General features: G+C 33.7%; 4 protein-coding genes across 11 annotated transcripts; 2 read left to right on the top strand and 2 right to left on the bottom strand.

Annotated features, from left to right (window-relative positions):
* Positions 1–585: 585 nt before the first annotated feature.
* Positions 586–8,045, top strand: LOC108460568 (probable phospholipid-transporting ATPase 8). 7 transcript variants are annotated; one of them, XM_053027000.1, is made up of 13 exons: positions 586–779; positions 1,248–1,416; positions 1,527–1,648; positions 2,749–4,082; positions 4,230–4,340; positions 4,452–4,728; positions 4,968–5,056; positions 5,133–5,241; positions 5,317–5,520; positions 5,632–5,757; positions 6,410–6,508; positions 6,778–6,969; positions 7,093–8,045. In XM_053027000.1, the coding sequence occupies exons 2-13, from the start codon at positions 1,338–1,340 to the stop codon at positions 7,726–7,728; spliced, it is 3,378 nt and encodes a 1,125-aa protein (XP_052882960.1). In that variant the 5' UTR covers positions 586–779; positions 1,248–1,337; the 3' UTR covers positions 7,729–8,045. The 7 variants fall into 7 exon arrangements, with proteins under 7 accessions (XP_052882960.1, XP_052882961.1, XP_052882957.1 ...); XM_053027001.1 differs by having other exon boundaries at positions 1,206–1,416; XM_053026997.1 differs by having other exon boundaries at positions 1,248–1,648.
* A 1,894-nt stretch (positions 8,046–9,939) lies between these two features.
* LOC108458502 (carbonic anhydrase, chloroplastic-like) lies at positions 9,940–12,893 on the top strand. 2 transcript variants are annotated; one of them, XM_017757927.2, is made up of 8 exons: positions 9,940–10,228; positions 11,065–11,126; positions 11,270–11,401; positions 11,495–11,543; positions 11,624–11,740; positions 11,833–11,972; positions 12,077–12,182; positions 12,373–12,893. In XM_017757927.2, the coding sequence occupies exons 1-8, from the start codon at positions 10,031–10,033 to the stop codon at positions 12,535–12,537; spliced, it is 969 nt and encodes a 322-aa protein (XP_017613416.1). In that variant the 5' UTR covers positions 9,940–10,030; the 3' UTR covers positions 12,538–12,893. The 2 variants fall into 2 exon arrangements, with proteins under 2 accessions (XP_017613416.1, XP_017613417.1); XM_017757928.2 differs by lacking the exon at positions 9,940–10,228 and adding an exon at positions 10,830–10,964.
* Positions 12,894–13,359: 466 nt separating this feature from the next.
* On the bottom strand, positions 13,360–14,354 carry LOC108459778 (transcription factor WER). Its single transcript, NM_001330017.1, is given in 2 exon segments — positions 13,360–14,056; positions 14,135–14,354. Coding segments are annotated over 2 exon segments (660 nt in total). The 5' UTR covers positions 14,265–14,354; the 3' UTR covers positions 13,360–13,526.
* Positions 14,355–21,917: 7,563 nt separating this feature from the next.
* LOC108458905 (uncharacterized) lies at positions 21,918–22,406 on the bottom strand. Its single transcript, XM_017758298.1, has 2 exons — positions 22,398–22,406; positions 21,918–22,292 (listed from the first exon to the last, which is right to left on the bottom strand). Exons 1-2 carry the CDS (start codon positions 22,404–22,406, stop codon positions 21,918–21,920), a joined length of 384 nt encoding a protein of 127 aa, XP_017613787.1.
* Positions 22,407–27,418: the final 5,012 nt, after the last annotated feature.

Genomic DNA, 27,418 nt, shown 5'->3' with positions numbered 1-27,418 from the left:
TTTGTATATTTTTCTTTATATTTACTAAAAATGATATTTGCAATAATTATTTGATTTTATAAATAAAAGAGTTATTAATTAAAAATATATTAAAATTAAGAAACTTGAAAATAATATATTTATTAATTATAAACATAAATTAAAAAAAAGCTTGAAAGAATCATTTAACCATTTGAGCAAAAGAGCTAAGCTATTAATTTTAGTGAAAATGCAATCTACATTGCACATTTATAGCTGACCTGGTTGAAAGTGCACCATGTAAGACATGTTTTTGGTAAAGACGTACAGTATAGAACGCGTTTTTTTTTCTCTCCAAACAGAACATATATTAGTAAATTTAAAAAAATAAAAAGCATAGATGGTCAAATATCAATTTTTTCAGCATATATGAGTAAATTAGCCCTTTCATTTAGAACATTATACATGAAAACCTCTGATAAATTTTTTTGTATCTTTTTTATATTTATTCAAAACTTGAATCTTGGGAAAAAGATATTGGGATCTTATTGCAAAATGTTGAACTACAGATGGCTTAAATGTAATTTACCCTGGTTTTGTTTTGTCCCATTTTGTGTTTAAGGCAATCATCTAGTGCTATACCATCTATGTTAAGTTTTCATGGTTAGTTCTTGCTTTTAACAGCGGCAAAGCTAACTACTCTAAGACTAATGCAAAGCACCTCACTTTTTATTTTTATTTTATATTGCCTTTCTCACACTTCTTTAAAAGTTTGGAACTTTCAGGCAACAAGGAAGAGATCTCTGCAACTTCAACTGAAAGTAAGGAATTTTCTTTTGATAGAAAACTTGTTGGTTGTAATAAGGATTTACTTTTTTTTTTAAAGACTTTTTTCATTTGTTGGGTTGTCTTAAATTGGTGCAGTTAAGGTTACAAATATGAGGTTTTTCTTGTATTTTTAAAATAAAGAGTTGAGCTTTTTTTTTTTAAATGCTTGTTCATGCACTTTCTGTGTTGGGATTTTAGCTCAGAAATCAAAGGCATTCAAAGCTCATGTGGGTGCAAAGATAAGAATTTTTACTCATTGGGTTTATTTTTGTTTATGTTTTGGTGAATTCGATTGGATTGGGAAGGGGGTTACTGTTCATAGTGTTATAAAGGGGAATTGGAAGATTATTACTTTTGTATGTGGTTGATTTGGAAGGTTAATGTGATTGATAATTGTGAGAGAAATCTGAGTTCTTTAGTGATCTATTGCTAAAAGAGAGACAACCCTGTCTGGATTTAAGCTTTGGCAATGGCTAGAATAAGGAAAAGAAGCATACAGTTAAGCAAGCTCTGCTCATTTGCATGTTGTCGGTCGAGTTCTCAAGACGAACATGCCCAAATCGGGCAAAAAGGGTACTCAAGAGTGGTGTATTGCAACGAACCTGATAGTCAAGAGCAAATTCGGCTCAGGTATCGGGGGAATTATGTCTCCACTACCAAGTATACAGCAGTTAATTTCATCCCAAAGTCTTTGTTTGAGCAGTTTAGAAGGGTTGCAAATATCTATTTTCTTGTTGTAGCTTGTGTTTCTTTTAGTCCGTTGGCTCCATATTCAGCACCAAGCATTATTCTGCCTCTCGTTGTGGTGATTGGAGCTACAATGGCCAAAGAGGGTGTCGAAGATTGGAGGCGAAACCTCCAGGTGATGCTTGAGTTTCTTACTCTCCTTTTGGTGCTTTGCTATAACTGTTTGTTTGCTTCCTATTGAATGCTTTCGGTTCAAATTGTATTCTGTAAAATAAAAAAAATAAACAAGTTCAAACTACACCAAATGTGTTTAACAAATAGGACAAATTGTACCGTAAAATAGGTCACAAAATTTCACATTGTTGTCAGTAAATCTGTTGCATCGCATGATATACCATCAAGGTTTTTGATTAATGTACTGGTATTTATGTTGTTCCCATAAATAACAACGGCTACTATTAACGAACATGCTATTTTTTTTCATGGTAATTTTAATTTGCTTGTCCATATGTGATAGTGGGAGTATGATTCTTGTCTTGTTCTTTGTTATTAACCCGATTTCAAAATAGATGCACCGTAATTGAATTAACTGCTTTTATTAAGACTGCAATGACTTGATCTGTAAATATTAAATTTAGACACATTAAAAGCAAGTTCAAAGGTACTTGAGGACAAAAGTTTCACATCAGATGGTCCAAGCTCACAAACTTGGATATGGTAATTAAATTCTCCTGTCCTATCTTAAGAGGTTTCTATGCTTTGTCATGATTATAACAATAAAGCATTCTTGGACTCGAGTGTGAGTGTTAGATGTTGATATGTGTCTGACATAAGCATTTTCAATTATTTCCACCTATTTCCATGTATTTGGAGGGTCTTTCTTGTGCCTGCAAATTATTTTCTCAGGAAGTATAATGAAGAGTGTCATTGTGAGAATAAAAGTTATCATTTCTGTTTTTTTCCCTTCATTTTTAATAAGGTAAGCTAAAAACTCCTTTTATATAGGGTTGATGCAGCTTCAGTTTTCCAATATTATATTTGGCTTGTAACTGAACCTTGTTTGGCTACATTTGTTGAAATTTAATCTCGATGCAATTTTCATTTTCTGATTGCTGATACATTGAAATGCATGCATCGGTGTTGTATTCGGCCCTTTGTTTGTCATTTTGTTGTGATATGTGTTAGTCTTCTTGCTTCCGTGGGCACTCTTCGTTCCAGTAAGTTTTCTTTGAATGTATATAAGACATCTAAAGTAGCAGTCTCCATGGTTTTCAGGATATAGAGGCAAACAATCGAAAGGTTGAAGTTTACGATAAAAGTTCATGTTCTTTCAGACAAACCAAATGGAAGGATCTCCGTGTTGGTGATCTTGTTAAGGTGTGCAAGGACGAATATTTTCCTGCTGATTTACTCCTACTTTCTTCAAGCTACGAAGATGTTGTTTGCTATGTTGAGACAATGAACCTTGATGGAGAGACTAATTTAAAGTTAAAGCATGCTCTCAATGTAACATCCTTCTATTCTAGTGCAGAGAGCCTCAAGGAATTTAGAGCTGTGATCAAGTGTGAGGATCCAAATGAGCATCTTTATTCTTTCATCGGAACATTGTACTTTGATTGTCAACAATACTCACTTTCCCCACAGCAGATCCTTTTGCGAGATTCTAAACTGAAGAATACTGAATATATCTTCGGTGTGGTTATTTTTACTGGACATGACACAAAAGTAATGCAGAATGCAACAGATCCTCCTTCCAAGAGGACTAAGATTGAGAGGAGGATGGATAGGATAATATATGTCCTTTTCAGTACTCTGATTTTGGTATCATTCATAGGATCTCTGTTTTTTGGAATTGAAACTAATAACGATCTTAGCGGTGGAAATTATACAAGGTGGTATCTCCGACCAGATAAAACAACTGTATTCTTTGACCCCAGAAGACCAGCAGTGGCTGCATTTTTGCATTGCTTGACCGGTCTTATGTTGTATGGATATTTGATACCTATATCATTGTATGTCTCAATTGAGATTTGCAAGGTTTTACAAAGCATTTTCATTAATCAAGATCAGGCTATGTATGACGAGGAAATGGATAGGCCAGCGCATGCACGGACATCTAATTTGAATGAGGAACTTGGTCAGGTCCATACTATACTCTCCGACAAAACTGGCACTTTGACATGCAACTCGATGGAGTTTGTGAAATGTTCAATAGCTGGCACTCTCTATGGTCGTGGCATGACAGAGGTTGAAATTGCTCTGGCGAGGAAAAGAGGTGAGCAATTGACTGAACAGGCGCCTATTGATGCTTCTGAATCAAAAAAATCCATCAAGGGTTTCAACTTCAGAGATGAACGTATTATGGATGGGAAATGGGTGTCTGAACCTCAAAGCGATGTCATACAAAAGTTCTTTCGGGTCTTAGCAACTTGCCATACAGCAGTTCCTGAAGTAATGGGTCCTGATGAGATTATGTATGAAGCTGAGTCACCTGATGAAGCAGCATTTGTCATTGCTGCTCGAGAGGTTGGTTTTGAATTTTTTGCAAGGAATCAAACAAGCATAAAATTGCGTGAATTAGATCCCACGAGTGGCATAAGAGTTGACAGGTAACTTTTTTGTAACCTTTCACATCATCTCAATCTTGTTATGCACATTATTAATCTTATCTCCCCCCAAAAAAAAACTGTTGTCTAGCTACATAAAATGAGCAGCTTCACAAGGCAGCTGTGAATGAATTAGTGTCTATTTTGCAGAGTATACGAGCTTCTTCATGTTTTGGAGTTCAGTAGTGCTCGGAAAAGGATGTCCGTAATTGTAAAGAACCCAGAGAACCAGTTGTTGCTCCTTGCCAAGGGTGCAGACAGGTCATAACTTGTAACCCATGCTTCCTCATGCAGATATATTGTGGTAGAATTTTATGAAGTTGTAGAACAGTTGCGTTGATGTAATATCTTCATTTTTCACAATATGTGCAGTGTTATATTTGAAAGGCTTTCGAAAGAAGGTAGGGCGTATGAGGAACGGACCAAGGAGCATATTGAAAAATATTCCGAGGCAGGATTACGAACCATGGCAGTTGCATATCGTGAGCTTGATAATGATGAGTATAAAACTTGGGAACAAGAATTTCTGAAGGCCAAAACTTCTGTATCTGCTGATAGAGATGTTTTGATGGATGAATTGGCTTGTCAAATTGAAAGGGACTTAATTCTTCTCGGTGCCACAGCTGTTGAAGACAAATTACAAAAGGGGGTCAGTTAAATTAGTTTGGGATTTGTTGCAACTGTTATTACTATAATTTCTAATGAAACTTCTGAAATCACTGACCTATCTCAATATGTGCTTTAATATATCATCCTATTGTTTTATATTGAAACATCTGTAATATCTTAACAAAGAAATAAGTGCCAAATTGTGTATATGAATTGGTTTTGTTGTCTAATCTAATTATTTATGGTTTTTATAAACTACTATGTTTCTTCATTATGCAGGTCCCAGGCTGTATTGACAAGCTTGCACGTGCTGGAATTGGAATATGGGTCTTGACAGGCGACAAAAGGGGAACTGCTATTAATATCGGGTATGGTACAAGTTGAACCGAACTTATTGTCTATAGTTTAATGAATATAAATGCTATAAATACTGCATTTCCACAGGTATGCATGCAGTCTACTAAGACATGGAATGAAACAGATTGTGATCACGCTAGAGTTGCCGGAAATTTTAGCCCAGGAAAAAGAAGGGGATAAGGAGGCCATTGCTGAGGTACAGACTACATTATTCTGAAGTGATATTAATGCAATCCATATTGGGAAAAATCTGAATCTATTATGTTTTTAGGCTTCTCTTAATAGTATAAAGCTGCAAATACTCAAGGCAAAATCTCAAGTGACTGAAGAAAGTTCAACTGAGTTTGGCCTGATAATTGATGGCAAGTCCTTGACTTATGCTATGGACAAGAATCTGGTAAACAGCTTTATGGATCTTGCAATGCGTTGTGCTACTGTTATATGCTGTCGATCTTCACCGAAACAAAAGGCTGTTGTAAGTATCATGTTTGTGGAGCCAAGCAAGCGATGGGATTTTTGTAAGGATTATCAGACTTTGAAGCAATTGACGTGAAAATAATTTGATAAAATTCTAGTATATATGCAGATTACAAGACTGGTGAAATCCGTTACGGGTAGAACAACACTAGCTATTGGTGATGGAGCAAACGATGTTGGTATGCTTCAAGAGGCTGATATTGGGGTAGGCATAAGTGGAGTCGAAGGGATGCAGGTAAAATTATGTCTTTGTTCTCGTAGGATTCTCCTATATTGCTCTGATTCCTTTTTTGTTTTGGAAGTATCTGTGTCCAACATTAGTATCCAACACATATTTGGAAATGAGAATGGGATATGATCCTCCAAGAACTTAAGTATTTATATGAGAAAAAACATGCACGTGTTGGATACAGCCCCATATCTGTCCCTCACACTCGAGATGAGCAACTAGGTCTTCTCTTATAATTCGTACATTTCTTTTTGTTTCTGGGGATTAGAGAAGTCAAATCATGCAATGGTGTTCTTTATAGAGATGTGGTTCTGCTATTTTATCTGTTTTTCCTAGGCATGAAGTGATTTCTTCCGATGATCCTTTTATAGCATTGCCTTGGCTCTTGGCTCTTGCCTCCTTCCGTTTTGGTAACCTGGCTTTCTGCACCTTTTTGTGGCTTATGCTTGATAGTTCATCCATTTTATAGGGATATTTGATTTGATAGAATATATGGCTTTCTATGAATTTTCCTCTTCGAAGGAAGAATGAACTCAAACTTATGAATTTCTTCTTACTGCGAGACCTCATATTTTGGTTTAGACCATGTCCTGTCTTTGAGATATTTAACTGTTTGTCTGGTTTCTAACTTACTTCTAATAACTATCATGAACTGCAGGCTGTTATGGCAAGTGATTTTGCGATAGCTCAATTTCGTTTTTTGGAACGTTTATTACTGGTGCATGGCCATTGGTGTTACAGGCGAATATCGATGATGGTAAGAATGTTCTCATCGGTTTTCCACATCGCTGCAAAGTTAAACTCAGATAATCTTATTATTTTGATATCTTGAGAACGATAGTCTTTGTTGTGGATTATTTCATTTTGCATAAGACTCTTGTCTTCGAATCGGTGTTATACTTTTGGAGAATGGACCTTTAACAATTTTTTTGGTGATTCTTCGATTTCCGGGAATAGATTAGGCAAACATTTAACAAAAAATGAATATTCGTGCTGAAATCATAATTATGTTTTCGGTTATTGCAGATCTGCTACTTTTTCTACAAGAACATCACTTTTGGATTTACCTTGTTTTGGTTTGAGGCCTACACTTCTTTCTCCGGTCAGCCTGCTTATAATGATTGGTACATGTCATGCTACAATGTCTTCTTCACTTCGCTTCCTGTAATCGCCCTTGGTGTTTTTGATCAGGATGTTTCAGCCAGACTTTGCCTCAAGGTAAACAATTCTGTATGTTAATGTCATAGATGCAGTTTCACTCTGAAGAAACTTGTTTTTGCGTGTTCCGAACTGCTACCTCCTGTGCATATGAGCTTAGAATGTCTGTCTTTTCTTTTGCAGCATCCTTTATTATATCAAGAGGGTGTGCGGAATATCCTCTTCAATTGGCCCCGTATTCTTGGTTGGATGTTTAATGGACTTCTTAGTTCCATAATCATATACTTCTTAACGACCAACTCAATAACTGGTCCAGCATTCCGCAAAGATGGTCAAGTTGCTGATTATTCGGTTCTTGGGGTGACAATGTATACATGTGTAGTTTGGACTGTAAATTGCCAAATGGCGTTGTCGATCAATTACTTCACATGGATCCAGCATCTGTTCATATGGGGAAGCATTGCCTTTTGGTATATATTCTTGGTGGTTTATGGTTCGATTCCTCCGACATTATCTACCACAGCATACAAGGTTCTTGTCGAAGCTTGTGCTCCGAGCATCCTGTACTGGCTCACCACCCTTCTTGTTGTTATTGCCGCGTTACTACCTCTACTTTCCTATAGGGCTTTTCAGATTCGATTTCGACCTATGGAACATGATAGAATACAAATACAAAGACGAAGGCCAGAAAGCACGGAATATGATGCAACTCAAAGAAGACTTTCAGAAAGTTCGGAGGCCCGGACTTCTAGTGAGTTGCCTTCAGAGGTTAGAATCAGAATAGATAATCTTAAGGCAAGTTCGAAGCGAAAGAACTGATGAAATTGGAATGGTGCCTTGATATACGAATCAGGTTGTCTTTTTTTCTCGGCAGTTTAAGCACAGGTGCCTCAAGAAAAGCGCAAACATCGGAATTGCTTCTGCTGGACTCGGTGTGTAGATTAGGGGTGTAAATCTGATTTATGAAAGTCTTGTTAATGCATAGCTATGCTTCAAACACACTGACCTCACTGATATGTAATTGGTTTTTTTTTTTTTTCTTAAGCTTGTCTAACTTGTGAATTTGCAATGGAAGGTAAGAGCATTTTATCCTTTTGCTAAGGGAATGGCAATAACATGATAACATTATTGGGTAAGGTTTCTCATCTCCAACTCTTCGGATATATATTTATATACAATATTCATATCGGATATACATGCATGTCGACATAATCTTTGTTTCGTTGTTAAATATGTTTACATTCAACATTATTACAAGAAACAAGTGATACATATAAGAACACTTTTAAGTTTCCAATAGTAATACCATCATCACTTTTCTCTGTTCAGAATTTGCAAATATATTCATTTCAGACGGAGGGGATCGAGTTAAGCAAAGCCAGCCGCCCCTCCACGCTATGCAATTCTTGCAGATGAACTAATCCGACAGTCTCTGAAGTTTTTTACTAAATGTTGCTACGAGTTTATATTTAAATGTCAGCCACTAATATTTAAAAAAAAAGTAAAATAGTTATAAAATTATTTTAACAAATTTTCTTATAAAAAATAATTACAAAAAAAATCCTTTCTCTCCCACTCAAATTATAGGGGGAAAACATGGCTAGTTTCTCAAATTTCTTCCATTGTGAAAGGAGCGAGAAAGCAGGCGGTATTGCCAGGAATGTGTGGACATATCCAAAAACAAATAAACATCGAAAAGAACAGCTGAGGTTGACTATCTAACACAACCCCACATATCATTGGAGCCATGTTTTAGGGATAGGGTCTTATCTTCATCTATCCATTGCTTTAATATTTTCACCCATTCATTCATTCATCTTCATCTCTCCTGCTGCACCATTGCTCCCCCAAAACCCAACAACTTTTGCTTTATATTTCTCAATATTATCCCCCACTTTTTTTTTTTTTGTAAGTTTTGTTTCAAACATATATTTATCATCTTCCCGGAAATTTTTTTTAAAATAGGAATAATGTCAAATTTAACTCTTTACATTTATATCTTCAATTTAGCCATTGTTTTTTTTTTTAGCTAAATTTGATATCATTTTTTTAAAAAGAGTCAAAATTGACTATCAACCTTTTAAAAGTGTCGAAATGATGTTTTTTTTGATGAGAATACTAGCTAAAATATTAAAATTTTAAATATGACAGTCTGCATGCAATCTTTGTGTAGTTGTGTCCTGTACTATATATTTTTAAATTTCATGAACTTTTTATATATTTTTTCTTTTAACTTTGATTTATTTTATTTTTATAATTTATAAATTATTTATTGACGTGACATATAAAATGAATGTTGTTATGTTAGTATGATGTGCATATGGATTGTCATGCAAGTTATCATGTCAACAACGTTAAAAATTAATGTTTTAGTCACTATTTTCTCTTTAAAAATTAATTTAAAATTTTTTAAAAGACTAAAAGTCAAATTAAACAAAATAAAAAGAATAAAAATTAAATTAAAAAAATATAAACATTATGGATTAAATTTATCATTATACCTTTAAAATCATTGCATGCATGTCTCAACAGGAAAAAGACTACATTAATAATATATAAAGATGTAATGAAAAAAATGTAATAAATTTTTATGAAAAATATTTGATGTTTGGGTGCAGCATAAATTTTATGCACTATCACTAAATCACTAAATAATAAGATGGAAGATTGTCATTAATATAAAATAAAAATTAAAGAATTTAAAAATAAAAAATTATTTTTAAAAATATATTAATTATAATTATTAAATATAAATAAATATAAAAATATCAAATCCAAAGTTTAAATTTTAAAATTTAAAAGAGGAAATGTAAAACCAACACTTGAAAGAGAAATAAAATAGTTATATTTATTCAAAAAAATAATTATATTTAATATTTAATTATATTAAATAAATTTAATCGTAAGTACTTTAATATATTTTTATTCTACACTAGCAATTATGTGTTATTTTATTATTAATTAAAAGTGCGTGAGATTAATCCTAAATTTATTCATGATAATGTGTTAGAAAGAGAAAAATGGATGTCCATCCAACGTCCAAACATAATCTACAGAGGTAGAAGCTATCCTTCACAAAAATATGGTATAAATATTGTAAATTGTATGACACCTTGTGGCAATGTCGACCGCTTCCATTAACGGCTGGTGCCTCACTTCGTCCTCCACTGCCACCGCCACTTCTTTCCCTCTCTGGCGACCCACATTACGATCCTCCTCCATTGTTGCCACCCTCAACTCTTCCCCTTCTCCTCCAACACTCATCCGCAACCAGCCTGTTTTCGCTGCTCCTGTTCCTTTGCTCACCCCTTCTAATTGGGTATACATATGGATTATTCTCTTTTATTACATTACCTTTTTTTTTTTTTTTTTTTTTACTTCTTAAATCTCGCATTATTAAAATATAAATATATAATATATGACGCAGTTATTATTAAAATATTTTTATATTTATTTCTAAAACTTTTAATAAAGTGACATTTTGAGTATCAATAATATATATATTTCCATTGTCATGAAAATATTAAATATTAATGTGGCAATCCGTGAGAGTTTAGCACGTGAAACTCTAGGAGTGGCTAAAGACGTAAATTGCCACATCAAAAGTAATTATATCCAAACCACGTTTTATCTCATGATTTGTCAACCACGTGGCATTTCATCAATGGTGGCAGTAGCCACATGAGCAGCTTACAGCCTTGCTAATAATACGTGTGAGGCTGTGGTTACCCTAAACCCACCAATCAAATTTATTTCTTTGGTTGGCTAAATAAATAACATTTAAATTACAAAGAAAACCTTCCCAAATCACGTTTTGTTTCCTGAGTTGGCCTTCCATCAATGGTGCTAAAGCCCTTACCTGGTCTAGTAAGACGCGTGTGGCTCTGATTAACCCAAATCAGCCAATCCAATTAATTATCTCTCTTTCTGGCTAAATAACATCAAATATAAAATAGCTGGTTCTGAGAGCTAAATTAAGATTTAACATATATTCAAAACAGAGAAAGATTCATTGAACTAGTTTGTTTCTTTATTGTCAGACATTTCTCATTTTTGTATGCCCTCCAACGAACTAATAATATATATACATGTACATGTAATGGTAAGAACATATAAGAAAGTCACTGAATTTTACTGGTGCTTGAAATTTTTCAGAGAGAAGACATGGGAGACAAGTCATACGAGGAAGCCATTGAAGCTCTCAAGAAACTGCTTAGGTAATATATATAAAATTATAAACTATCTTAACTTTTATCAACTGTTGGTGCTCTCAGAACATGAGAAGAGTAGACTTTTAACTTAAATTAATTGGAGTTTAAAAGTTTCTCAGCATTAACTTTGAATAAATTGATACATGTAGTGAGAAAGGAGAATTGAAAGCTGTAGCAGCTGCAAAGGTAGATCAAGTGACAGCTGAGTTAAAGACAACATCTGATGATTCTGTGGAGAGGTTGAAACAAGGATTCGTTTACTTCAAGTCACAAAAATATGAGTTAGTCATCACTCTTTTCATTTTTTTTCCTTTAATTTTCTTCATATTCTTCAATGGTTTTTCACTAACTGCTTGCTTTTTGTCTTCTTGCAGGAAGAATCCTGCTTTGTATGCTGAGCTTGCCAAGGGCCAAAGCCCCAAGGTACATATATATACACATTCACTAACATGTATTGCTGCAATAATTTGTAGAGCTAAATGTGGGGTATAAAATTGTTGCAGTATATGATTGTTGCCTGCTCCGACTCCAGGGTATGCCCATCTCATGTTCTGGACATGCAACCAGGGGAAGCTTTCGTGGTTCGTAATGTTGCTAATATTGTTCCACCTTACGATCAGGTAACTTACAGAAGAATTGCATCGAACTGTTGGGTCCGGGTTCATTTTAAAGCTCTGTCAGGTTGATGACTCATTTGTGTATGTTATGACAGACTAAATACGCTGGAACTGGATCTGCAGTTGAATATGCAGTTTTACATCTCAAGGTTCAAGAAATTGTGGTGATTGGGCACAGTGCCTGTGGTGGAATCAAAGGACTCATGTCTTTCCCTTATGATGGAACAACTTCTACGTATGGGCCTCATTGCTCTACAAAAAGAAAAAAAGCTTTCTACATTTACTAACTAATTAAATAACTGATTCATTTACTAACTATAATCTGATTGAGAATTGCAGTGATTTCATAGAAGATTGGGTTAAGATTGGAATGCCTGCTAAGACCAAGGTTCAAGCAGAACACGGGGGCGAGCCTTTGGGAGTTCAATGTACACATTGTGAGAAGGTATACCTTAAATCTCAGCTTCTCGGGATAGAAAACGAGTTACATATATCCATGTCTAGCACACATGGAGTCATGATTATGGGAATATCACCTTGATTGAACATACTAGCATAGATTGTATGAACCAACTGGGTTAAGTCCTGGTTCACAAGTTTCTAACCGACGATGGGTGTATTATATATAATTTCAGGAAGCAGTGAATGTATCCCTTGGAAACTTGCTAAGTTATCCATTTGTGAGAGATGGATTGGTGAGGAAAACTCTAGCACTCAAGGGTGGTTACTACGATTTCGTTAAAGGAAGTTTCGAGCTTTGGAGTCTCAATTTCCGGCTTTCTTCGCCTCTCTCCGTTTGAAATCATCATCTGCAGTGACACCATCTTTGTTCCTTAATTATTTCTTTTTCCTACAGTATTGTACTACGCATGCTTGTCTCCTTCTGCACTTAAGAATAAAAGAAACATATGCTTCTAATGATTATATTAATGGCTGCCCAAGGACCGCCCTTCAGTCCTCTTATTTTATCTACCATCGTAAACGTTCTCAACTGTTAGCGAGTGCGTATCATCGTATGAGAAAATTTGTGATGGGACTTGGGATTGGTTAGCCATAATTCCTCTCCTCTTTCTCCCTTTAATCTCGAGGGGCTGTTAGACTTATTATGTATAATATTACTGGGTTGGATAATAAATTTGCTTTTTGAACTTTTAAATGTCCCACCAATATACTTTTTACCCTATGTGAGATTGATTTTTTCAAACATCTCACTCGTCCATTATTAAACATCATCCAATAAAGGCTTGGTTTCTCAGCAGTTTGTTCATTCCAGAACTTAAAGCATTTTTAATTGCCATTAATCACAGTCATGTGGACCTGTATTTCATCAATTTATACCATTGATGTATATATTATAATATTCTTGTTTGAGATCTGTATGTATTATGCCGAAACCACCAAACCTGAACAAATAAATTTTCATTCAATACTCTTTTCTATAAATGTGAACTGCATATCTACATAAAATTATAGTAATTGAACCTGACCTTACACAAACTGAAAAATATATATCGAGTAAAAATTTATTAGCCTTTCCACCATGATAGCTTTTTATTGGCACTCAAACGGTTTAATATCTTAATCTTCAAACACATGAAATAAAAATGGTTTTACAGTTCACTAAATTCGATAATGGTTATTTTGATTGTGGCATTTGTTTCAGATATATCTTAATCTTCAAACACATGAACTGCTCAAATACATGAAAAATCTTTTGAAAAATTTAACATTGCCATGTTAGATGCATACTTATATCTAAAAATAAAACCCGAATCTAATAACATAGTCTCTAGCTAAGATGAAAAGAAGAACATTCATGGAAGTGGTCAATCATGGCAAGTGTACTTAGCTCATAATCATGGTCAGGAATCCAGAAAGTGTTGATATAACTCTCAGTGGTCATTGATTCTTGAGTAGTATTGTTTAAGACCCGATGATCAATGACTTCCTGCTGGTTACTCTGATCCACTGTTATACCCGTGGTTTCAGTGGTTGTTCCATGTCCAGGACTTGGATCCGTGGCTGCCTCATCAACATGACACACTTTGACTTGCTTTGAACTTTGACAAAAATCGATCCTTGTCTTGTTTTGATCAATGATCCCTAGTTTCTTCCTCAAATGACTATTCCAGTAATTCTTGACTTGATTGTCAGTTCGACCTGGAACTCGTTTCGCAATCAAAGACCACCTGTTTCCAAGAAGCTTATGAAGTCTAATGACGAGGTCTTCTTCTTCTTCAGAAAAATCACCCTTTTTAACGTTAGGACTCAGGTAATTCATCCACCTTAGCCGACAACTTTTCCCACTTCTCTTCAAACCTGTACAAGGAACAAAAAACATAACATCTTAAAGAAGAAAAGACAGAAAAAATGAAGTGTGACTGTGTTGTTAAGAACCTGTTCTGTTGGCTATTTTGTTCCATTGTCCTTTTCCATGGACATTGACATAATCAATGAGTAACTTGTCTTCCTCCATTGCCCATAATCCCTTTTTGTATAGAATTTCACCTTCTTTTTTCATGGACATTTGTTGGAGTTGTTGCTGTTTGCTTTGAAGAAGATGCACAAGGATTTTGCAGTATATGGATTAGTTTTTTTTGAAACACAAATGTTGTTTTAAATATATATATATTTTCCTTTTTCTTAGCTGTAAGTTTAGAATTCTGGTTGTATATATAGAGGTAATGATGAGATGATGATGGATGGCAGATTTGGATAAATTACTCTTAATAGCTTTTGCACACATCTTGACATATTTTGTGAGCTCTCTTAATTAGATTCATGCTAAATTAATTCCACATATTTTGGATTAAAATAAATGGTAAATGTTAAAGTTAAAAAAAAATCCATAACCTAAATTATGGTGTTTTTTTTTCTATATATAAACAAAAGAGTTCATTCCTTCAGGATTAAGAGAATACATTACAAATGTTGTAATTCAAATATAATCTATTAAATGTTATTATTTTTTAAAATTAAATGAATTAGATGCGAGTTTTAAAAGTCTAAGGCTTAGTTTGCATGGATAATATGTTAACTTACGGTTAGTGTAAAAATAATAGTGGTAATAAGATTAAATATTCTAACGATATTGTAAAACAAAAATTAAATTAAACGCACGGCATCTAATCACCCATCCAAACCCTAATAGTTGAAATCAAAACAGAAAATGCAAAGATATTTATGACCAACAACTAACTGCCATATCACATCCGTGCATGTTGGGGCCGTAATGCCTTAGCAAATGCACATTTATCTAAATTCGGAAATCCATCACTTACTTTTTGGGACAATTAATTCCCCTTTCCTCTTTTCTACACTTCCACCTAAGCTTACGACACACCATTAGGATGTCCCTTAGTTACTAGGGTTTGCTTATTTCGTATTACCCATATTCAATACTCATAGATGAGTCCATGTAACATAGAATTTGCACTTATACCCCAATCAGTTAAGAAGAAAGAGCAAGATAGATGCAATTTTTTACAAAGGTTGATAGCCTTGTGCTTCACATTGTGAAAACATTGTATGAAAGATGATAATAAGTTGATGGCATAGCCGCATAGATACAACAGGAATATTTTTCCAGTAAAATAGTAAACAAATAATAACATTTCCTTGTATATTTACTAGGTATTTAGGATTATGCAGCATACTAAATATCATTTCATGACTCATCTGGCTTTGGCTTGAGTATTATAGGGATCTTCTCCTCTTGTAACACCATAAAAATTAAAATTATGAAAAATTTATACACCATAAAAGATCTAAAGACGTGTCTATATATATAGAGAGAAAGAAATGGTTATTGGTTTTATTCAATGCTATATCATATCGCCAACTATACATTGATCAAAAACTCTGTACAAATCACTTTTGTTTGTGACCTCCTTTCCTCTAACAGGTGTTATTATATTTGTAATATTCATGATTTTTAAATGGGTATTATTTTAAATACGTAATTAAAATGTGGTCCATTAGCCAATTTTCTTTTCAAGCTCAACTTTATTATGTAGGTTATAGTTTTTTTTAATAAAAAGAATAGACTAGAAAAAAAAAAAAAGAATCATTTACGGTATATTTTTATGTTAGATGATGATTTTGACAATTTGGTAGAAGCTAACCATAGAGAAGAGGAAGAAAGAAAAAGGAAGGTCAATAGTGGATTTTAGAATTTAAGGTTAATTTTGGTTTGGATTTATTGTGTTTTAATCTATTTTTCGTGAAATTCATGTATTTCATTTAGGTTAGTTCAATAGTTACCAAATTCTGGTGAGGTTTCGGCGACATTGATGTGTCAAATGAAAGTTCTCTTTAAGATATTTCAAATGGTATGCATGGCATCCATTTCAAATGGGTAAATTAAGAGAATGATTTTAATTTTTTTTGTTGTATAGGTTTTGGCAGTCTCAAATAGTCATCTTTGATACACTAGAAATTCATCTTTAGTTGTTCGTTTGTTTCAAAATTTAGATATTTTTTCGTAGTATGAAGTTTCTATTTTCGTTTGGTATTCCTATCTTCGTCATATGACTCCTGTGCCCAGAAAATGTTGAGTAAATTGTGATGATTTTTGGCTTTCGAAACTTAAGTTTTCAATACTGATTTTGACGAACCAAGTTTCTAAGTTTTTGTATTCCATCTAATATTTGAATTCATGATTTTACACTGTTGAAATACTTAGTAAATAATTTCAGAAATTTTTAAAGTTTGTGTGATTCACAATTTAGTCATGTTCTATTTTTAGATAATTAATTAGCTTAATTCACCTTCAATTATGATTTGTCGTAATATTACACCTAGTGAGTAGTTAGCTAGATCCCAAATTGCACGTTATAGATTAAAATGACTTGAGCATGAAACTTTTTTGGGTTTGATCCTTGGAATATTTAGGTGTTTCGTTGTAACACTAAAAATATTACAATTGACTTGTCACACTTGCAGTACACCACACATAGATTGATTGTTTTAGTGTTGATTCTCCGCTTCGATGTTCACACACTGGTGGCAAAAGCGGTTAGTGAGCTTTTGAAGACCAATCCTGGGTCAACAACTATATGTTTCCTAGATGATAGGTTGTTCCAAAGGTGTTACATCTATATAAAAGCTATCAAAGTTGGGTTCAAGGCTGGTTGTAGACCTATATATAATTAGCCTAGATGGTTATTTCTCAAAGGCTATTATGGTGAGCACTTGTTGTTAGTTGTTGGGATAAATGTAATCATTGTATCTATCCCATTGCATTTGCTATTGTAGAAAGTGAGTATAGGGATTCATGGGGTTGGTTCCTACAGTTGGTACAAGCTAACTTCGACATCACCAACTCTTACCACATTTCTTTCATGTTAGATGGGTAGAAGGTGGGTAAAATAATTCATTTGTTCTTTATTTTGCGTTTTATTTTGATTATTTTAATTATGATGTTAGGGGTTGAAAGAAGCATCGGGAGAAGTTTTCCCAAATGTTGAACATAGGACTTGTATAAGGCATCTTTACACAAACTTCAAGTCCCTTCACAAAGGAAAAGCCCCTAAGTATCTACTTTGGAAAGCTACAAGATCAACCACTATGAAAGAGTTAAAGGTGTTATGGGTGAAATGATTCACCTTTCATCCAGTGCTCATTCATGGTTGAAAGGGAAAGACCCTTCGCAGTTATCCAAATGTAACACCCCAATCCCCAACAGTCGACTGAGGTGTTACATAAAAAGTAGACTTATACAAAGTTTCAAGGTATAACAAATGAACTGCCGTTAACTCGGAAAAAGTTTCTAAAGCACAAGTCAATAACTGGTATACGCCATAATGTATACGCAAATGAGTTTAAAACTTCTAATTGAAATCTTTCCTTTGAAAAATACAATATTATTGGCAGTGGTCATAACATATAAAATAGATTGACATATATGAGAAGAAAAACCTTCATAAAACATAATTCATAATTCATAAAAATTATCAAATCATTTAAGGGTAACATTCTAATATAACTATAGTTAAATAAACAGTACTTTATTACAGATTCAGATTCAAATCAGAGTTACACATCATCCCTAGAGAAAGTATGCATGTTACAAAACAAACACGGGCAAAGCTCACTACAGAGTTCGCTCTTTCTGGTTGAGTCCTTTCTACAAGCTTATGACGAAGTATCACCTGGAAAGAGGGGAAGGAAAAATGGGTAAGTTCAAAAGAACTTAGTGAGCTCCAGAAAAGAAAAGACTCAATCCTTTAGATAAAAATACACAAGCAAAAATGTTATTACAATTGTAAACTCATGCATATAGACTAAAACACCAACTCTACACACTGAGATATTCGAGCGGACACTCTCATATCATTGGTGAATACTTAACCTTGGCAGATAGTATTTCTAGGTACACTTTAACATCAGGCGAACTTTAATATTGAGCATATACTTTCTTCCTTAACATCTAAAGGATAATTTCATCCTTACACCAAAAAGAACGTTAAGCTTAACAGAGCTGACACTTCCCAACCAAATACAATCTTTTCTAGTACAAATCTTTGCATTCCAAACATCTCATCAGGTTAAATCATACACACCTTCATTATGACGAATTCTATACGCCAAATACCAATACTTACAAATACACTAGGTTTCTAACACAACAAACAGGGAACAAAACTTACCACTTAACTATAACACCCCTAACTTATCTCTATTTTTGGATTAAGGTTACGAGATATTACTACATTTAACAAGACCAATAATACAATGACATAATTCAAAGATTTATTTAAACATCATAAATTAATAAACAATCGTCATTCATAAAGTACATTCGAAAACGAGGCTTAAATTGAGCCTACGAAACCTTAAAATCAATTTAGAAACAAGTACGGAATAATTTGAAACAAATAAAAAATGATAAAAATTGAAAATAGGGGTCACACGGTTGTGTGGCTCAGCCCAAACTATGTGGCCAAACCGTGTAATAATTTGAGCACGTGTAACTCAGGGTCATACGACTGTGTCGCCAGTCGTGTAACTCTCTGAGATCGTGTGGGCAATCTTACACCAAAAATCAAATGGTGAAACACCCCTAACCTATCTTTGTCGCTGGATTGGGGTCATAGAGTATTAGGATAACATTTTAAACATTTAACAGTACATACAAATAAATATTCACCACATTTATAATCAGTCAATCACATTCCATACATAAATATACATACACTTATGGGCCTTAAAATGAGTTTACGAGGCCTTAAAAATAGATTGAAAATAATCTAGGGTCAATTTGAAACAAAACGAAAAAGTTAGGAAAAAGTTGAAAAAAGTTTGAAAAATAGGGGACACATGGTCGTGTGTCACAGCCCAAACTGAGTGGACATTCGAAATCCAGACACACGGTCGTGTCCCAGCCCGTGTGTATATTTTAATTAAGGTCATATAGCCTAGTCGCGGGTCGTGTACCAGATCATGTTTGAAACTATTTTGGAACACATAGCCTTGTCACAAGCTATGTGCCAGACCATGTGAACCTTGCACCTAAAAACATTAAGACACATGGCTGTGTGGATAGGCTGTGTGCGTCACATGGTCGTGTGAACCAAAATTTGCTTCCAAAACAAGGCATAATTCACACCTATCTTAGGTAACAAACCAAGCATAAAACATCCTTATAATTACCATAAAAAACACTTCCAAACCAAGCAAAACAAGTCAAATTCCTACAATTTATGTGCCTAACCAATATGCCCTCATTGACACCACATTTAAATCATCAAACACAAGTCACATTTCATCCATCCTTTACCTAATCAATATGCTATTCAAAGTCACCACAAACAAAGATTAAACATTCCAAAACCAAGTTAAAGAGCATATGACATTAACCACTTTTCTTACTCAATCAAACATCCACCAAAATAGCCAATCTCGCCAAATTGCCATTTCACAAAACATTTACGAATTCACATCAACATCTAAAAGAATCAAGCTTATCCAACATGCTTATTTCATTCATAACTATGTACAAGCATTTGTTTCAAAACAAAACATAACTCAAAAGTTTATATGACATTCAGTATAACTAACTTATACTAGGTTCAAGTACAGACAAAAGACTATTACTCAAAATATCATCACCATAGGTACATGCCAAGACACACTAAAAAGAAATACATCATCAACATTGAGTTCGGGACTGTTGTGGGATGTTGTGTCGTCAATCAAAAATTAGTACCTAACTTGCACACAAAGGAACAATCAGATATTGAATAATTTCCCTAATTCAAATAATTACATTTACACCTAACCACCATAATTTCATAATCAATATCATATAATGTTTATCTCTATGGAATTTACCATTCTACTCGATAATTCATATTATACATTTTCCATGATATCTTTCACATTCCAAATTTCTCCAATGTATTTATTATACCTTGTTGATATGAGTCATTCAATGAATGGCACTCGGTGCCTAACGGTTAAACTATAACGAAGATTTGTGCCCAGTGAAAGACGGGTAAATTGACTAGTATAATGGTGTGTCCAGCACTAATGTCAGTAGATTGCGCCCAACGCTAGTCGGATAAATTGACGAGTATAATGGTGTGCCCAGCACTAGTCAGATAAACTGACGAAGATTACGCCCAACGCTAGTCGGATAAACCGATAAAGATTTGATACAAAATTTTAAAATTCTTAATATCTCGTTTCATAATGCAATCAATCACAACTACAACTATAAATATATCTTTGATCAATTTCGTATTCATTCATATATACATCTATTATTCTCCATTCAATTGGATTAAAAAAGTTACATTACAATAAAATTAGATATCAAGTAGTAACTAAATTAATTAAAATAATTTATAAAGTTTGTGTTCAAGGTCTGCGACCTTATAGAATTTATGATAGTTTCCGGTGATCGAAGTTGATTAATCGAAACTTTCTCCTTCCCTCGGTTAACGACCACTTTACTTGTTTCTTGATTTAAATACAATAATCTAAGTCAATTGACTAACTCAAAACCACAATTATTCAATTTAAACAATCAATTATAAAATCGCATTTCAACATTTAACCCTTAATAATTGGCCATTACACAACTCAGTCCTTAACATAAAAATTAACTTCATCTCATCCTCATTTAATTTTTATAGCTAGCCAAATATACATATAATTCACTAAAAGTCCTTAAATTCTTGAAATTTATAATTTAACACCATAACATTTTAATTTATAACACTTAACTCCTTTAGAGCTAATATTAACTAAATCACTACTTAAAGTAATATTTCCTCATACCATACAATTTAATAACCCAAACAATAATTTCTAGCAAAATAAATAGTCTCAAAACAGTCCCTATATTTATCATAATTTATCCATTTAGTCCTTCCATTAGCAATTTTTTTTTATAAATTAGTCCTTAATGCGAAATTTCCTATATTCACTCTACAAGGTAGTCTCACTTAACTTCCAACTCCAAAACCTATCAAAACACCAAAAACTTAAATTTCTCTAAGATGACATCTTCTATAATATTAACAATTCTAAAAATTCCAATATGGGTAATCTAACTTATGATTTAAGGGTTCTAAAAACATAAAATTTATGCAAAAATGACAAAAGAATACCAACCAATTTAGGCTTGGAAGATTAGGGAACAATGGCCGAAAATGCCACCCTCCCCAAATTCAGCATGCAAAGAGACGAAGTTCTCAATTTTTTTGTTTCCCTCATCCACTATCTTATTTGTTTCTTATATTTTATCATTTCATTTTTACTTTTATGTTAACATAATTTGTTGCTTATTAGTTATAATATAAATAACATATACTAAAAAATATCAATAATAATCATCCACTATCACTACTTATATAGTTAATGGTCTATTTGTTTAATAAGTCCCTTACCCTAGTCTCACCATGTAATTTTGTATTAATCACTACTTTTATTACCTTATTGATTTAATCTTTTTATTAAATTAAGTAACTAAACGTTAAAATTTCTTAATCAAATTTTAATATGACCTTCACCAAAATTTGTAAATATTAATTAATTAATAAAATATTAACTCATTTGTAGGAATGGGGATCCTATAACTATCATTTCTGACGCCACTGACAACGGGTCATTACAAGTCTCTCCCCTTTAAGAAATTTTATTCCCGAAATTTACCTGAAAAGAGGTGAGGATACTAGGATTTCATCGTTTCCTCAAATTTCCAAATTGCTTCCTCGATGTTATGGCTACGCAAAAGAACTTTCACGAGTGGAACACGTTTGTTACGCAATTCCTTCACCTTACGAGCGAAAATTTTAACTGGCTCTTCCTGGTATGAAAGATCAGGCTGAATTTCCACATCTTCTGCTAAAATAACGTGAGATGGATTCAAACGATATCTCCTAAGCATTGACACGTAAAATACATCATGCATTTTCTGTAGTTCCATAGGCAATGCCAACTCATAAGTGACATGTCCAACACTTTCAATAACTTCATATAGTCCTATAAAACGATGACTCAACTTTTCTTTTTGCCTGAATTGAAGAATTTTCTTCCAAGGTGAAACCTTCAAAAATACCTTATCATTTATGAAAAATTCAATATCTCATTGTTTTAAGTCTGTGTATGATTTCTATCTACCAGAGGCTGCTTTCAATCTGTCTCGAATCACCTTGACCATATTTTCCGTTTCTTGAATCAATTCTACCCCAACCACTTTCTTCTCACTCAATTCAGACTAGCAGACATGTTTTCTACATTTCTGACCATATAAAGCTTCGCATCGAGCCATTTGAATGCTCGATTAGAAATTATTATTGTACACGAATTTGGCCAAAAGTAAATAAGATTCCCAACCCGATTCAAAATCAATCACACAGGCTTGAAGCATATCTTTCAAAATTTGAATAACGCGTTCAGATTGCCAGTCCGTTTCGGGGTGAAAAGCCGTGCTAAAATTTATTGTATTAAGTAACTCATGCAATTGTTTCCAAAACCTCGAAGTGAATCGGGGATTTTGATCAGAGATAATTGACATAGTTACATCGTATAATTTGACGATTTCTCGAATGTAGACTTCAACTAACTTTTGTAGTGACCAATCTGTTCTAACTGCAATAAAATGAGCTGACTTTGTAAAACAATAGACTATCACCCAAACAATATTTCTATTGTTCGGAGATAGTCATAATCCAATTATGAAGTCCATCATTATACGTTCCCATTTCCATTCAGGAATGGAAATAGGTTGAAACAATCCGGTGGGAACTTAATGTTCTGCCTTGACCCGTTGATAGGTTAGACATCTAGCCACCAATTCAACTATTTCCCTTTTCATGCTAGGCCACCAATACAACTTTGAAGGTCGCGATATATTTTCATTCTATCAGCGTGTAAAGTAAAAAAGGTTGTCGTGTAATTCACGAAGTATCAATTCTTTTAACTTAGAAACATATGGAACGATAGATTCAATTACAAAATCTCAAAAAATTACAATCATCAATGCTGAAATTTTCAATTGAGCTATCTTGAACCATTTTTCTCTTCCCTGCCAACTTTATGTCCACTAATTGTGCATCTTTAATTTGATCAAATAACACTAGTTTAACTTTCAACTTGGCCAGTAAACTATTGTTACTGTTAATATTGAGTTGAGTGAACATTGCTTGTCACTCGACTATAGCTTTTCTACTCAACGCATCCGCTACGACATTAGCTTTACCAGGGTGATAATCTATAACACAATCATAATCTTTCAAAAGCTCGAACCAATGATGTTGTTTTAAATTCAACTCCTTTTGAGTTAGGAGGTAATTAAGGCTTTTGTGATCAGTGAAGATATGTCACTTTTCACCATACAAGTAGTGTCTCCAAATCTTTAGAGCTAAAACTACAACAACTAGCTCTAAATCGTGCATTGGGTAATTACGTTCATGTATTTTTAACTGCCAGGACGCATATGTAATTACCTTACCTTTTTGCATCAGAACACAACCTAACCCATTCAATGAGGTGTGGCTATAAACCACAAAATCTTTTCCCGATTCTAATAAAGTTAAAACTAGTGCTTTAGTCAACATCTGTTTCAGTTTCTCAAAACTTTCTTAGCACGGCTCGCTCTAAAACAATTGTACATTCTTTTGCAACAGCTTTGCCGATTTTTGGAAATTCGCTAATGAATCTTTAGCAGTAACCAACTAAACCAAGGAATCTACGGATTTCTGACATATTCTTTGATGCTTTCCTCTGAATAGTTGCCTCAATATTTTTTACATCTATTTGAATTCCGTCAGTTGATATCAAATGCCCTAAAAATACTACTTTAGTTAACCAAAACTGACATTTACTGAATTTTCCGTACAAATGCTTTTCTCGCAAAACTTGTAAAACAATATGTAAATGTTGTTCATGATTAGCTTCTGATTTTGAATAAATTAAAATATGATCTATAAAAAAAGACCACAAACTGATCAATATAGGGTTGGAAAATATGATTCATGAGATTTATAAATGCCATAAGAGCATTCATCAATCTGAAGGGCGTCACTAAAAATACGTAGTGGCCATAACACATACGAAGGCAATTTTCGGTATATAAATATTTTTCACTTCAATTGATAGTAACCCAATCTTAAATCAATTTTAGAAAAGACTGAAGCTCCCTTCAGTTGATCAAACAAGTATCGATACGAGAAAGAGGGTATCGATTCTTAATTTTCAACTTATTTAATTGTCGATAGTCAATAAAAAGTCATATTGAACCATCTTTCTTTTTAATAAATAGAATTGGAGCTTCCTAGGGCAATATACTAGGACGTTTAAAGCCACGTTTTAGCAAATCTTGCAATTGAACTTTCAATTCTTTTAACTCTGTTAGCGTTATACGGTAACAAGATATGGACACTGGAGTTGTACCAGGGAATACTTCAATTGCAAACTCAGTCACTCGATCAGGTGGTAATCCCAACTATTCCTTAGGAAACACATTGGAGAATTCAAAAACAGTTCGAATATTACTGATTTCACTATCCCTGATCTTTGAAATAGCATAAGCTAGAAAAGCTTCGCAACCTTGCTCCAATAACTTATCAGCTTGAATCGATGAAATAATTTGAGTAGAACCACCCATTTTAATGGCAGTAACTTCTATAATATCATTGTTTGAATCTTGGACTGAAAGCATTTTCTTTCAGCAGTCGAGAACTACCCTGTGCTTGGTTAACCAATTCATACCCAGAATTACATCAAAATCACCAAAAGGCATGATTAAAAAATCCATTAAAAATGTTAAAATTTGAATTTTGAGTGGACATTGTTTACAAACTTGATTAAGTAACACTGTTTGACCCAACGAACTTGATATAGTCATAGCTACTTTAGGCATATCAGATTTCATTTTCCTAGATTCAACCTGATCCGTATTAACATACGATCAGAGGAACCAGGGTAAATAAAGGTATATACAGGTGTAGAGAATAATAGAAAAATACCTACTACAACATTGATAACATTCCCCTCTTCTCGATTTTCCCAAAACCAACTCAACCTAGGCTCTGATACCAAATTGTAACACATCAATCCCCAACTGTCATCTGTGGTGTTACACAAAAAAAAGACTTATACAAGGTTTCAAGGTATAACAAATGAACTGGCATTAACTCCAAAAAATTCTCTAAAGTACAAGCTAATAATTAGTATACTTTATAATGTATACACAAATGAGTTTAAAACTTTTAGTTGAAATATTTCCGTTGAAAAATAAAATATTACTGGTAGTGATCATAACATATAAAATAGTTTGGCGTATACGTGTGATTTGTCGTAATTCATTGTAGTGGAGTAAACTAGTTTTTGCACTTAAAGTGCTTGAATATAATCATTTTTATTTTATTTTAATTAAGTTTTTTTAGTTTCATTTACATTCCATAAAAAGTGTAATTTGAGTCTTTTATTAATCTTAGGGGCCGAATGAGGCCAAAGGGTAAACTAATATACTTTGTGAGTGTCCAAGAGATCATTAGAAGGTGTATCAACTCAATATTGGTCACTGTATTGTAACATGAGGAGTTTGATGATGCAATATAGAGAGTAGAGAGCAAGAAGTCCAAGACTACTTTTAGTGTCGCGACACCACCATGGGATTTCAGGACATACCTTTGAAGCTATTCTAAGTACGAGCATATTACCTTCGATGGCGCGACACGGGCACTAGGGTGTTGTGACACCGGTCCTATATGAAAAATACTTACGAGCCAAGGGCGTTTTGGTCTGCATAATCAAATATTAAACACGAGAGCGTCAATTGACCTAGGGTTGAGGATGACGAAAACCCTAACTCTATAAATAGGTTCATTTAACACTTGTTATGGGTAACTTTTAATATTGTATAATTGTCTTCATAGTTTTAGTTTTTAATTTTTCCCTTTTCTTAGGCTTTAGGTTGTTTTTAGCTTTTCCCTTACTTTGGTAGGAGGTTTGATTTGTAGACTCGATCAAGTCTTTGTGGATTCCGCACTTTATTCAAATACAATTCAGGATCTTCTTTAACCTTTTCTCTTGATTTATTATTCATGCTTATCATTCATATCAAGTTTATTATGGTTATGAGATCCATGGGGAACTAATCTTCTTATCGCTTATATTAGTTTTTTTAGTTTTGTTTACATTCTATAAAATGTGCATATTAAGTCTTTTATTAACCTTACAAGTCGAATGAGGCCTAAGGGAGAGCTAATGTACCTTGTGAGTGTGCAGGAAACCATTAGAGGGCATTTCGGGTCAATATTGGATGCTATGTCACAACATAGATAGCAAAATAGAGAAAGTGAAAAACTACCTTCAATGTCACGACACAGGCTGAGGGTGTCTAAAATGCCTTCAATCTCACTTTTGTAGCTAACAGTTTGAAGCAGCTTTGGCAAAATACAGCGTAAGGTACCGAATGACCATATATCATCTACAGGAAAATGGACAAGCAGAGGTATCCAACCGTGAAATAAAACATATTCTGGAGAAAACGGTAAATTCAAATAGAATGGATTGGGTGGCTAAACTAGACGATGCCTTATGAGCCTATAGAATAACATATAAAACTCCGTTAAGAATGTCTTCATACAAGCTAGTCTATGGTAAGAATTTCTATTTACCAATTGGATTAGAAAGGAAATCATAGGCATTTAATGAGTTAAATTTAGACCTAGAATTAGCTAAGGAAGAAATATTATTTCAACTCCAAGAATTAGAACAATTTCGTTTCATGGCTTACAAAAATGCTAAAATGTGTAAAGGAGTAAACTTTGACACAATACAAAGATTAAAAAGTGAGAATTTTTACCTGGGTAGAAAGTCTTACTGTTCAACTCTTAATTGAAATTATTTCCTGGGAAATTGAAATCAAGATGGACAATTCCATATACAATACATCAGGTAACTCCTTATGAAACAATAGAGCTGATTGAAAAAGAGGGGCAACATTTTCTTGTAAATGGAAATAGAGTGAAACACTATTTTGGAGGGACAACCAATTTGGTCATCGATGAGCAAACTTTACATTGTAATGCACTATGGAACTTATTAGAAATTTAGGGGAAGTTAATAATCGAGGAGAGCAATGATAAAGAAAGTAAACAAGACGTTAACTCCTCCTCTCTATCCTGTCTTCGACATCTAGACATTACCCAGGGATGTCATGAC

The sequence above is a fragment of the Gossypium arboreum genome, chromosome 4 (genome assembly GCF_025698485.1).
Source record: "Gossypium arboreum isolate Shixiya-1 chromosome 4, ASM2569848v2, whole genome shotgun sequence".
NCBI lineage: Eukaryota > Viridiplantae > Streptophyta > Magnoliopsida > Malvales > Malvaceae > Gossypium > Gossypium arboreum.
This window is presented reverse-complemented; position numbering and strand designations above follow the sequence as displayed.

Excerpts from the sequence above, each read along its gene's own strand:
- LOC108458502 (XM_017757927.2), top strand. The coding sequence starts at position 10,031 with ATGTCGACCGCTTCCATTAACGGCTGGTGCCTCACTTCGTCCTCCACT. Across the intron at positions 11,402-11,494 it reads TTCAAGTCACAAAAATATGA|GAAGAATCCTGCTTTGTATG; the intron begins GTTAGTCATCAC and ends GTCTTCTTGCAG. Across the intron at positions 11,741-11,832 it reads TTGTTCCACCTTACGATCAG|ACTAAATACGCTGGAACTGG; the intron begins GTAACTTACAGA and ends ATGTTATGACAG.
- LOC108460568 (XM_053026997.1), top strand. The coding sequence starts at position 1,256 with ATGGCTAGAATAAGGAAAAGAAGCATACAGTTAAGCAAGCTCTGCTCA. Across the intron at positions 5,057-5,132 it reads GGAACTGCTATTAATATCGG|GTATGCATGCAGTCTACTAA; the intron begins GTATGGTACAAG and ends GCATTTCCACAG. Across the intron at positions 5,242-5,316 it reads ATAAGGAGGCCATTGCTGAG|GCTTCTCTTAATAGTATAAA; the intron begins GTACAGACTACA and ends TTATGTTTTTAG.